The sequence below is a fragment of the Misgurnus anguillicaudatus genome, unplaced genomic scaffold (assembly GCF_027580225.2).
Source record: "Misgurnus anguillicaudatus unplaced genomic scaffold, ASM2758022v2 HiC_scaffold_31, whole genome shotgun sequence".
In the NCBI taxonomy this organism is placed as follows: domain Eukaryota; kingdom Metazoa; phylum Chordata; class Actinopteri; order Cypriniformes; family Cobitidae; genus Misgurnus; species Misgurnus anguillicaudatus.
In genome coordinates, this window is record NW_027395281.1 from 4,921,918 (window position 1) to 4,934,455 (window position 12,538).

Here is a 12,538-nt window from a genome sequence, read left to right on the forward strand (position 1 = left end):
TAAGAACACAACATCTTTTTATTAGTTGCAAGTAGTTAATATTTTATTACTACTTTACTTTCTGTTGTGATCCAGGCTTTGGCTTTTACTCTGCTGATTCTTTTCCCTAAAAAAATGTGTACATTTCAGTCAAGGATTCCATATAAAGTGAGCTACTAAATCTTACAACATTGGTGCTATTGTGCATTTTACTAAAGTAATGATTGTGATTTATATTTAGACTTAAAACCCTACTGTATGCATGCATGCATGTATGTGTTTATTCTGTTTATTTCAGCTGGCAGTTTGTTTAAGGTAGCAACATGTGGAGCTCACCTTCCCAATCTCACGGCTCTTGACTCTCAGCTTATTGACTTGGGACTCAGAAATGTCAGCACGTTCCTGAGCCTCCTCCAGCTCATGTTGCACCTTCCTGTGCCTGACCAGGTGAGTGTTGGCCTGCTCCTCCTGTAAAGTTAGATTTATGTGGTTAGTTAATTTGGATCTTCTCATTTGATTTATGAACTTTTAAGATGATGTCACAATTTTCAGACACAAAACCACCACTTACAGCTTCCTCAGCTTGACGCTTGTAGGACTTGACTTTCATCTGCAGCTTGTCCACCAAATCTTGCAGTCTCATCACATTCTTCTTATCTTCTTCAGTCTGTAGAGGTGAAAGAGTTTAAATCACTATCCAGCATTGTGGATTGACTCATCTGTTGTAACTGCTGTATAGAAATCAGTACCTGGTATGTGAGTTCCTTCACTCTCCTCTCATATTTGCGCACTCCTTTAATAGCTTCAGCACTACGTCTCTGTTCAGACTCGACTTCAGACTCCAGCTCACGCACCTTCAGTAAAGAAGCATGATACAGTAAGTTTTGTTCTTTTTAATTGACCGCACAAGCAACATAAGTGCTAATTTATTGTGTAACATTACTAGATCTTCTCACAATTTTTTTTCACTTCACATCTTTAGTCACTGTGTATAACTCTTTTTGGTTCGTTTTGTTTGTGTTGCTAACCATATTTTGTTAGTAAAGTTTTCTTCTCAGTGTTATAGCATGGCTGTGAATAGTTGTTTGTTTTAACACATATGATCACTGCCATGATTAGGACTCGTGAGCACCTGAACATTCAAACCTACCCTGGCCTCCAGTTTCTGGAGCTGTTTCTTTCCACCTTTCATGGCCAGACTCTCAGCCTCATCCAGACGGTGCTGCAGGTCTTTGACCGTAATCTCCATGTTCTTCTTCATCCTCTCCAGGTGAGCACTGGTGTCCTGCTCCTTCTTCAGCTCCTCAGCCATCATGGCAGCCTGGAATGAGACCCAAATATCATTATCCAAATGACACTTGAAAGCTGCATTTGGGAATGATATGCTTGCACATGCCCTTGCACATGCCCAAATATTTTCACATTGAAAGTAGACTGTAGCAAACACTCACATCAGTGATGGCTTTCTTGGCTTTCTCCTCTGCATTTCTGGCCTCCTGAACCGCATCATCCACCTCACCTTGAACCTGGACTAGATCAGTCTCAAGCTTCTTCTTGGTGTTAATAAGACTTGTATTCTGTGAGACATCAACAGCTTCAGTCAGAAACCTCACTGTTACCTAACCCTAACAGCTGTTCTCAAGTTTAGTGTTATTGTACAATTATTGTACCTGAGAGTGCAGCAGTCCCACACGCTCACTGGCGTCCACAAGCTCCTGCTCGGCCACTTTGCGGCCTCTCTCAGCTTGCTCCAGTGCAACTCTTAGCTCCTCAATCTCAGCTTGCATCAGGTTATTCCTGCGCTCCACCATGGCAGCCTGCTCCTTCATGTCTTCCTGTCCTCTGATGGCTTCATCAAGGTGCAGTTGGGCATCCTGTAGCAGGTTTCGTGTCAATATTCATGCTTTAATTTTAATTCAGACAAATAAACATATGGTGAAGACATTTTACAGAAGGAAGGTTACCTTGAGCTGGCCTTGGACGTTCCTCAGCTGTTTCTGGGCCTCAGCAGCCTGGCGGTTTGCATGGCTGAGCTGGACCTCCATCTCATTGAGATCTCCTTCCATCTTCTTCTTGACTCTCAGGGCATCGTTTCTGCTCCTGACCTCAGAGTCCAAAGTGCTTTGCATGGAATCAATCACTCGTTGGCTGTTCCTCTTGATCTGCTCAATCTCCTCATCTTTCTCAGCAAGCTTTCTGTCAATCTCGCTCTTGATCTGGGTCAGCTCAAGCTGAATACGAAGAATCTTGGTTTCTTCATGTTCCAGAGTGCCCTGATAAACAGTAGTGAGGTTTTATTAACATACTAGAAGAGTGAGAAAGGGTGAGTAATAGATTCTTGCATTGTTTTACTGTAGCTTTACCTCAGCTTCCTCCAGTGCAGTCTGGATCTCTGATTTCTCAATCTCCACGGTCTTCTTGGCTTTCTCTAACTCATGAATGCTCTTTCCCGTCTCTCCAAGCTGCTCAGTGAGTTCAGAAATCTCCTCTAAAGGTACAAAATACAGTTATAAAAGTTATAGTTTCTATTCTTATTTTTTGAAGTGTAAATAAAAGTGCCATTTACGTTGTAAATTCTTGTTCTCTCTCTTCAGAGTCTCCAGGTGATCAAGAGCTTCTTCATAAGAGTTCTTCATCTTGAAGAGCTCAGTGCTAAGGGAACGAGCTTCTTTCTGAGCACCTTCTAGTTCAGCCTGACCTTCCTCATACTTCTGTTTCCAATCTGCCAGGACCTGACAATGATAGAAATGTATTGATATTTTAATTCATCATTAAAGTTCATGAATCCCATGAAGTTTAGATTTTTAAATGTCATGTTTTCCTTACCTTGTCAAAGTTTCTTTGCTTTTTGTCCAAGTTGGCAGCCAATGAGTTTGCTCTCTCCACATCAATCATGAGGTCCTCGACTTCACTCAGCAATCTCTGCTTGGTCTTTTCCAGAGAAGCACACTTGGAGTTCACAGCCTCAATAGATTCTTCAGCATCCTGGAGACGCTGGGCCAGCTTTTTCCTGTGGAAAATTCAATGATATCATGTCTTGGTCTATCAGATATGAATTGCTCAATAATTTACTTAAATGTTGTGCATTTTTATACTTGGCATCCTCAAGCTCCTCAGTGCGCTGGATTGCGTCAGTCTCATATTTGGCTCTCCACTGAGCCACCTCACTGTTGGCTTTAGACATTCCACGCTGAAGTTCACATTTTGCCTCTTGTTCCTCTTCATACTGCTCTCTAAGCAGATCACAGTCATGGCGGGCAGACTGAACAGCATGGGCCAGAGCGTTCTTGGCCTAAAATCAAATATGTTAGAAGAATAGAATTTTGGTTCTTTTTGTGTTTTTTTTAAATGCAAATACATTTCACTATGTGTTATGATTTACCTTAAGTTCCTCTTCAACATGTCTCTTCAGTTCCTCAATCTGTTGAGTGAAAGCCTGTTTTCCTCGGGTCAGCTGAGAAACAAGAGCTTCTTTCTCCTCCAGCTGGCGAGCCAGTTCACCTGTTCATCCCCTTTGTGTTAATAATTCTATTTAACAGTTTATTAAGAAAAAAATTTTGTTATGCACTAACCATTCTCAGTGGCAAGTCTTGCTCTTTGGGCACTCGTGTCATTGAGCTGGCGAACATTTTCATCATTCTTGCACTTGATTTCACTCAGTTGGTCTTCAAGAGTGCGGCACATCTTCTCTAAGTTAGCCTAAGACAATAAAAAAGTTTTACCCTTGTTTTGTTTCTATGAACATTTTCAATGAATGACTATCCAGTTGTGATTACCTTTGATTTGGCCACAGCCTCCATGTTGCTTGATAAGTCATCAATCTCCATCTTGTACTCACTCTTCTCCTTCTCCAGCTTTTGCTTGACACGTTGAAGGTTGTCGATCTGTTCTCCGAGCTCGGCCACGCTGTCTGCCTGCTTCTTTCGGAGAGCAGCCGCTGTAGCCTCATGCTGCAAGGTGGACTCTTCCAGATCACGACGCAACTTCATGAATTCTGCTTCACGCTTCTTGTTCATCTCAATCTGGGCAGAAGTGGCACCACCAGCTTCCTCAAGCCTCTCGCTGATCTCTTCAAGTTCCCTGGAGAGATCAGCTCTCTGCTTCTCCACTTTAGCACGAGCAGCTCGCTCAGCCTCAATTTCCTCTTCCAGCTCCTCAATACGGGCCTGATTTTAAAATATCCACTTAGTTTGTAATACTGGTAGTGTAAATTCCCCAGTTATGTACTTTAGTTTAACATATGAATGACATTACCTGAAGTTCTTTGATCTTCTTCTGAAGCTGTGCTCCCAAAGACTGTTCATCTTCAATCCTGCTTATCAGTTGACTTATCTCAAAGTCCTTCCTGTTTCAAGAAAATGAAGGTTTTGTATAATGTATATTTGTTTACATTTGCAAATTTTGTCTTCTACTCACTTTTTGATCTTTTCATCTGATTGTTGTTTGTCATTCTCCAGGTCCATTAGTGATTCCTGGGCCAATTTCAGATCGCCCTCAAGCTTTCTCTTGGCTCTCTCGAGATCCATACGGAGTTTCTTCTCTTGCTCCAGTGAACCCTCGAGCTGTTCACAAAAGTCACTACATTAGAATCTCCTTCATTGAGACAGATTTTTTTCAGTTATTTATGGTCTAATTATCATGTTTAACATCTTACATCATCCACTTGCTGCTCAAGTTTTGCCTTTGCTTTAGTCAGAGAGTTGACTTTGTCTTCCTCTGCCTGAAGGTCATCAAGGGTTTGCTGGTGTGCCTCTTGGAGGGCTTTCTTCTCTTTGGTCAGCTTGGCAATGGTCTCATCCTGAGAAGTCATCTCCTCAGTCAGGTTTTTCACCTAAATGCAAAGCATTGTTCACCTTTTTTCTTCTCAAGTATAAATATATGAGCCGTGTTAAGAAGATGTGATTAAATGTGAACCTTATTTTCTGTTGCATGTTTCTCTTTTTCCACTTTAGCCAAGGTGAGCTCTAGGTCATCGATATCTTTCTTCAGTTCAGAGCATTCATCTTCCAGTTTCCTCTTCTTTGCAGTCAGTTCAGCATTGATCTCCTCCTCATCCTCCAGTCTCTCGGTTGTCTCTTTGAGTTTGGCCTCGAACTGGATCTTACTTTTGATAAGACCTTCACATCTCTCCTCAGCATCATTGAGACTATCAGCTTCCTATATATTGCAATGGGGACAAGGTTAATTTCTTGAAGCTATTGACATATTTAAATGTGACTATAAGCACTGCAACACTCACAGATGCTACTTGCAGTTGAAGATCGTTTTTCTCCTGCATGAGTGACACCATTTTCTCCTCAAGCTCTTTCTTTTTCGCTAGTGCTTTCGATAGATCCTCCTTCATTTTCTCATAGTTCTCCTTCATGGATGCCATTTCTTTCTCTGTCTCTGCAGTCTTCAGAAGAGGTTTGATCTTAAAGTAAAGCTTCATCCATGGCCAGTGTTTCACATTCATGAATGAGCGGATGTTGTATTGGATGGTAAAAATGGATTCTCTGTGTAAAATATAATCAGTTATAATCACCATTTGAAGCCATTTTATTTAATTTCATTTGTTCCTCAGACAGTTTTGTAAGTGCATTGTACCTCCTTTCCATCATCTTGACAAACACCTTCCTCATGACATATCCACGACAAAGGGCCTGAGTCATGGTTACCAGCGCTGCTAGTTTATCATCTCTCATCTCTTCAAGGGTACCCAGCAGACCAGCTTTAAAGAACACCTGCAATCCCACCATATGATTTATTTTAACTGGTAGTAAACCTGTTGCCTCTGTCTACCAAAAATTATTTCAAGATTTCAAATAAACTTCTATCACATACCTTGGTGTGTCCAAATTTATACTGAGTTTGGTCAATATCAATAGAGGCCAAGAGTTTCTCTGAAGCTTTTTTGTTGTCAATAAAATGTCCTTCAGGGATGACACTAGCATTCAATACTTTGTATCTGAAATCAAGTGTTTTGAAACATTAATGATAGGTCTTGACTGTATTTGTAGTAATATTAATGTTAAACTTTGATTGCTTAAACAGAATACCTCTGCTTGAAGTCACCGTAGAGGATTCTGCTGGGGAAACCCTTTCTGCAGATTCTGATACCCTCCAGCACACCATTACATCTCAGCTGATGGATAACCAGGAAGTTCTCCATCAGACCTAAAACAGAGATGACCATGAGTTCTCTAAGTAACTTAAACAATCATTGCACCTTTGACTCAGGAGTTTTTACCTGGAGTCTTGGACTCGTTGGGAATCAGGCAGCGCACAAAGTGAGGGTGAGTGCTCCTCAGGTTTGTCATCAGCTTGCCCAAGTTCTCCTGTAGAATCAATATTGTTGTGTTGACTTGGACAGTAATCTAACTTGAAATACATTATTTCACCTGCTGTTGAGCAAAACGTACCCTAAACAGTGCAGACACAGTCTGGAATGAACCACCACCCTTCTTCTTGCCTGCTTTCTTTCCAGCAGCTTCAGCTGTTTTGTGTGCAGGCGGTACAAGTTAATAAATATATAACATTATAATTAATCTTATAACTATTGTATTGTCATCACTTGTTCTGTCATTCTTACCTTCAGCACCTCCATGTACAGCATACAGGAGGGAAAGCAGTTTGACTGATGACTTCTGATAGAGTTGCACAACAGAGTCATTCAGTGGATCCTTGTTCTTGTCTAACCAGCCAGTAACGTTGTAGTCAACAGTGCCGGCGTAGTGCACCAGAGAGAAGTGAGCCTCTGCCTTGCCTTTGGCAGGTTTGGGCTTCTGAAAAGCTGCACATTTGCCAAGATGCTGATCATACAGCTTGTTTTTGAAGCTTCCGTCTGTGGCTTTGGGAAACATGCACTCCTCTTCAAGGATGGAGAAGATGCCCATTGGCTGGTGGAGAAATACTCAAGCTTAAGCACAAGTACATAATATAAACATTGTTTTGTCAAGTCTCTATTTTTACCTTCTCAATAAGCTCAATGCAGGCAGCTAAGTCCATTCCAAAGTCAATGAACGCCCATTCAATGCCTTCTTTCTTGTACTCCTCTTGCTCCAGCACAAACATGTGATGATTAAAAAACTGTTGCAGTTTCTCGTTGGTGAAGTTGATGCAGAGCTGCTCCATGCTGTTGTACTGACATTTCAACACAAGCAAATTCTCACTCTTATATCTTTACATTTGTTTTTTTATTCTTAGAAACGTAGAAAAGTAACCGATGCTTACATCAAAGATCTCAAATCCAGCGATGTCTAGCACACCAATGTAGAACTGTCTGGACTGCTTTGTGTCCAACATCTCATTGATACGGACGACCATCCATGCAAACATTTTCTCATAAACTGATTTGCACAGAGCGTTGACTGTGTTACTTACCTGTAAAAAAAGTGTACAAAGGTCATGAATTTGATCTAAGATGATTTTAAATTTAGTCTTTTCAATAGACATTGATTGTGTTACTCATCATCACCTGTGGTACAGTTTGGCCTTTGGTCACATACTCATTTCCGACCTTCACTCTGGGGTAACACATAGCTTTCAGCAGGTCTGCAGAGTTCAGGCCCATGAGGTAGGCGATTTTATCAGCCTCTATATATAAGCAGAGTTTTTTAAAATAATGGTCAATAAATGAATGTTTGTATGGTGATACGAGTATCTTCTTTGTTAAAATAGTTAATCTCTTACCCTCATTGCCATCAGGTTCAGCCTGCTCCTCTCTCTGCTTCTGCTTGAACTTCATGCTTCCATGATGCATCACAGCACCTGTCAGCTTGAAGATGCTTATTTTCTCCTCAGCAGTGAAGCCCAGAATGTCGATTGCAGTCTGTTTTTTTTTTGGAAACAAGTGAGGTGTTTTTATACTACATCATCTAATGCAGTACTTGACATAAATACTAACCGTATTTCTTTCTTTTCTCCCTTTTCATTTAAAAAATAAAAATATAGTCCACTAAACAAGGCCATAACTCTAACTCTACTTTGTTTAAATACAATCCACAATACAAGACCAAAACTCTTAAACAAGACTAATAAAACCCCAAATCGGGCTATTCATTTCCAAACACAGAGTAAAGATTAAAAAGATAAGTATTGCATAATAAGGTCTCTGAGGAGGAGGGCATTGAGTAAGCAAGAAGTATGAAGCCCAGACAGGGAGATGGCTGATGCAGTTTCGTCCCCATCTCCCCTTACTCTTTTACTCAACCGAATTTTGATGACGCTCATGGGTATCAATCTGTGGTGTTAAGCCCACTGGTCGGGGGCGAGACTTTGGTTCGTGTAAGGGATTCAGTGCGTCAACCTCCAAGAACATGCGCCGGCCAGTCTTTCCAGGCTTATCATGTCTTTCACAAGGAGAGACGTTTCTTCAATACCTAAACTAACTCTTTCTTTTCTCTCAACAGGTATTGTTTTGAAACAGTGAAAACTTGTATCTTGTCATAAGCACGTTTTGTATATAGCCTCCCTATGATACATCGCTTTTATTGTTTCCTAATCTTTGTAAGCCTAAATTTAAAATGTAAATGCAGTAGCAGAATTTTTACTCATGCAAATGAATAATAATGTTGTTGTTGTCCACCACGTACATCTGTGGCAATGAACTCTTCCACATCATCAATACTCTTGACAGTGATTTCACCCTGGCTGATCATCGGATAGTCAAAAGGATTGGTAGTGATGAGCAGCGCCTCTGTAAAGAATGTATGTACATTATATTAACACTGCTCTTAGACATTAGCTTTTATGAATCACACACTAATGTAGATTTCTCACCAATCAGTTCTGGTTTGTGTCCAGTCATGAGCTGGTAGAAGATGTGGAAGCTCCTCTCAGCAGACAGCTGGAATGTTACTCTTGACTTTTCCAGCAGATCTTTACAGGAGAACATTGGCTTCAGATGACTAATATTCATGCTTATTTAACAATAAAACATGTTTTGGGTTTAAAACGGTGCTACTCACAAGTTTCAATATCAGCTGATGCCAGTTTCCCAGTTGTCCCAAAGTGAATCCTGATGAATTTACCCTGAAACATTATATAGGACACATTTGAATGTCTGCCATCTTGGAAAGGTATAACACAAATGATAATGCATTTCATCAGACTCTAACTTACAAAACGAGACGAGTTGTCGTTCCTTATAGTCTTGGCATTACCATAAGCTTCCAGCAGGGGGTTGGCTGCAATGATTTGATCCTCCAGCGATCCCTGTGGCGTAAACGAGCAATTTCATTATGTAGAACAGTTGTGTTACTAAACTTTATTTATTTTTACAGTATTGTGAGTTTGCTAACCTGCATTTTTCCCGCAACAGGTTCTGTCTTCTTTGGTCCAGCCACAGCGATTGTCGCAAAGTACTGGATGACACGTTTGGTGTTGACGGTCTTTCCTGCGCCGGATTCTCCGCTGTAGTGTGAAAACGTAAATGTAAGACACTTTACATTAGAAATACAATAGTAGAATTGAATAGAAATTGTTGTCATCTATTATAAATCAACTCACGTAATTAGGATAGACTGGTTCTCACGATCTGAGAAAACGTGTTAAAAGTTGTTTAGTAACAGAGTATGTTATTACATTATGATGAAATGTTACAAGTTACGGCATGTAATATTTAGAATTAATGTGCACTTATAAACCATACACAGACTGGGATGATGTAATAAGGAAGTGAAAAAACTGGTGAGATTTAGTTTCGTGTTCACTTGAAAAACATCTTTAGTTATTTATTTAAAAACTTTATAAAGAGTGTCTGACCGGTGAGCATGTTCTGGTAGGCGTTGTCAGAGATGGAGAAGATGTGGGGAGGGGCTTCAACTCTTTTCTTGCCCCTGTAACCGGACACAACAATTGCATCGTACACCGGCAGCCATTTGTATGGGTTGACGGTGGCGCAGAACAAACCAGAGTAGGTCTGAAACAGAGACGTGTGTTCAACATCAACCTCATCGCAGGTATTAAAAGTGATGTTGTTAGACTTACATAGATCATCCATGCTGCGTAACGCTCTTTGAGATTATACAGCACAGTGGCTTCATTGAGGTGGGTCATCATGGCCATGTCCTCAATTTTGTCATACTTGGGTGGATTCATGGGAAAGATTTGATCTTCTTTGACAGTTACAGTCTGATAATAAACAACAACAGTTATCAGGATGAGTTAGACATGACTCGAGATATTAATAACAATAAAAAGTTTCTCAACATCACAGTTTATAGTTTTGAACATACCTTTCCACTATGAGTTTTGACGGTAGCTTTGCCACCCTCTCTACTAACAAGAGTACTCTTCAAGAACATCTCATCTGGATCAGATACATAGAAGGCTGATTTGGCATCAAATGGGGCGTTCTGGGCCTCGATCCTCTCTCTCTCTGGTTTGCGGAGGTAAATGGCCGCCGGGCCAAAACACTCCATCTCACCGTCTCCCATGATTCTGCTCTTTAAAAATCAGCGAAACTTACATTGAGCATTTCTTTGTGTTTCAGTTCCATTTAATTCATGACTGTTTCCATATTTTAAAGTTGATGTCCAGGTCAAGGACAAGTAGCCATGTTTATATTACATTACAGACATTTTTAGTGTATAAAAGCTCTAATGGTCAGGATTTGTAGTGTAGGGATGTTTACAGGAGCATTCAGTCAGTTGTGTTTAGATGTTTGATTTCTGAATCACATTAAATCAGTGACAGGGTTTCTACTCAGTCTGAAATCTACGAGCATGTTTATTCAATAAATCATACAAACAGAAATTTTTGTTTTACCTTTTTCAAAACCTCAGTTCAGAGAAATGATGTTCAGGGTCTTGTTTACTAAACATATAGAAGATAGCTTTCAAATATCTGTTATTTTTACACATTACAGTCACATCTATGTATAGTCACATCTTTTTAGTATAGTATTGTGCAGTACAGTATAGTATAGTGTAGCTCAGTTTAGTGTAGTGTGATATAGTATAGCACAGCAATAGTATATTATAGCATAATCCAGTCCAGTATTGTATATAGTACACTGCAGTATAGTACAGAATATAGTCAAGTACAGTGTAGTATGGCCTAATATACTAAATATACTATAATTTAATATACTGAAGTATAGTGTAAAATTAGTATAGCATAGCTTAGTGTAATGTAGTATATTATAGTATATACTGTGCAGTATACTATAGCTCAGTGTATGGTAGTAGATGATAGAATATTACTGTGCAGTAATAATATAATGTGCAGTATACTATAGCTGAGTATAGTGTAGTATATGATAGAATATTACTGTGCAGTAATAATATAATGTGCAGTATACTATAGCTCAGTATAATGTAGTATATGATAAAATATTACTGTGCAGTAATAATATAATGTGCAGTATATCATAGCTCAGTATAATGTAGTATATGATAGAATATTACTGTGCAGTAATAATATAATGTGCAGTATATCATAGCTCAGTATAATGTAGTATATGATAGAATATTACTGTGCAGTAATAATATAATGTGCAGTATACTATAGCTCAGTATAATGTAGTATGGTACAGAATAGCACAGTTTAGTCTATTATAGCATAATTCAGTATAGTATAGTATGGTATGGTATATAATTGTATTGTATGAAATGGTACAATCAATCTAACCTATAGCAGATAAAGTTATAGTAAATGATCTTACCGTGGATGGGTCTGTGTGAGGTCTTGTTGAAGTGGGGAAAACTTCTTTCTTTTATAGAGATGCTCCTGTGTACACAGCAGAAGCCATCAGCTCTATTTGGTCATGTTAATTCACTCTAAAGGGTTGCAACACTTTGCCATTTATAGATCGGTATTGGTTATGGGCATCATTTATTTCCATCTTCATAAGTCTTTATATGTAAGACACAATAAATGGTGATATTTAATTACTTTTATAAATATTCACAAGAATTGTATGTGAATCGTAGACAATTATTTGAATGTTTAAATCAAAAATTGTTTATGTTATTAGTTATGGTTCATTGATAAGTTTTACCTAAACAAATATTTGCAGTTTTTTAAGATATACAGGTATCTCTGAGTCAAAACAAACATTATGAAGATTATTTTAAACATTTATTTGATCTTGAATGAAAATATTGTGTTCATTCTAATGGTCACAATCTAACATGAACTCTTACACAATAGACTAGAGACTACACCAAACCACAAGGGCACACAAACAGCTGATTCAACACATCAAATAAATGAGTATTTATAGTTCTCTGTTTTATATTAAGATCTTTTTTCTCTCCAACTCTTTCGTCTAAATGTCTATGGTGTCAGGTTCATAATGGGTCACATAGTTTCCTGATGATAAGTCGCTGGGATCTGCCAGGAGATGTTCTGATAGGGTTCAAGTAAATACATAACATATCACCCTCATCACGTAACGTGTGTTCATCAAACGTGTTTTGTTCGTGTGCGTGTCTGTGTGTGTGCGTTTTTGTAAACAAATGTTGTGTACCAAGATGCTGAACATTTCTACAGAATAAAAATGGTAGAAATCACGGATTGTTAAAATGAAGAGAGACATATGACCTATTTTTGAGATAACAGCAGCACAATGTGT

General features: G+C 39.1%; 1 protein-coding gene across 1 annotated transcript; it reads right to left on the minus strand.

Annotated features, from left to right (window-relative positions):
• Positions 1-11,706, minus strand: LOC129453200 (myosin heavy chain, fast skeletal muscle). The gene is made up of 41 exons (XM_055217324.2): positions 11,627-11,706; positions 10,729-10,776; positions 10,197-10,406; positions 9,949-10,092; positions 9,724-9,880; positions 9,469-9,496; positions 9,261-9,372; positions 9,082-9,174; positions 8,928-8,991; positions 8,740-8,838; positions 8,553-8,656; positions 7,651-7,789; positions 7,436-7,554; positions 7,192-7,341; positions 6,931-7,101; positions 6,551-6,857; positions 6,381-6,454; positions 6,209-6,296; positions 6,018-6,135; positions 5,803-5,926; positions 5,566-5,702; positions 5,219-5,474; positions 4,894-5,136; positions 4,634-4,810; positions 4,396-4,541; positions 4,234-4,324; positions 3,756-4,145; positions 3,552-3,678; positions 3,362-3,480; positions 3,075-3,271; positions 2,806-2,989; positions 2,546-2,711; positions 2,343-2,467; positions 1,944-2,252; positions 1,650-1,853; positions 1,431-1,556; positions 1,130-1,300; positions 729-833; positions 551-646; positions 316-447; positions 1-106 (listed from the first exon to the last, which is right to left on the minus strand). Exons 3-41 carry the CDS (start codon positions 10,395-10,397, stop codon positions 86-88), a joined length of 5,814 nt encoding a protein of 1,937 aa, XP_055073299.2. The 5' UTR covers positions 10,398-10,406; positions 10,729-10,776; positions 11,627-11,706; the 3' UTR covers positions 1-85.
• Between the last annotated feature and the right edge of the window lie 832 nt (positions 11,707-12,538).

What these genes read in the sequence shown, in the direction of transcription:
- LOC129453200 (XM_055217324.2), bottom strand. Translation starts at nt 10,397, where the DNA reads ATGGGAGACGGTGAGATGGAGTGTTTTGGCCCGGCGGCCATTTACCTC. An exon ending in CAACGAGTCCAAGACTCCAG is followed by an intron (nt 6,136 to 6,208) that starts GTAAAAACTCCT and finishes TCTCTGTTTTAG; the next exon opens with GTCTGATGGAGAACTTCCTG. An exon ending in AGAGCCGTGAGATTGGGAAG is followed by an intron (nt 107 to 315) that starts GTGAGCTCCACA and finishes ACATTTTTTTAG; the next exon opens with GGAAAAGAATCAGCAGAGTA.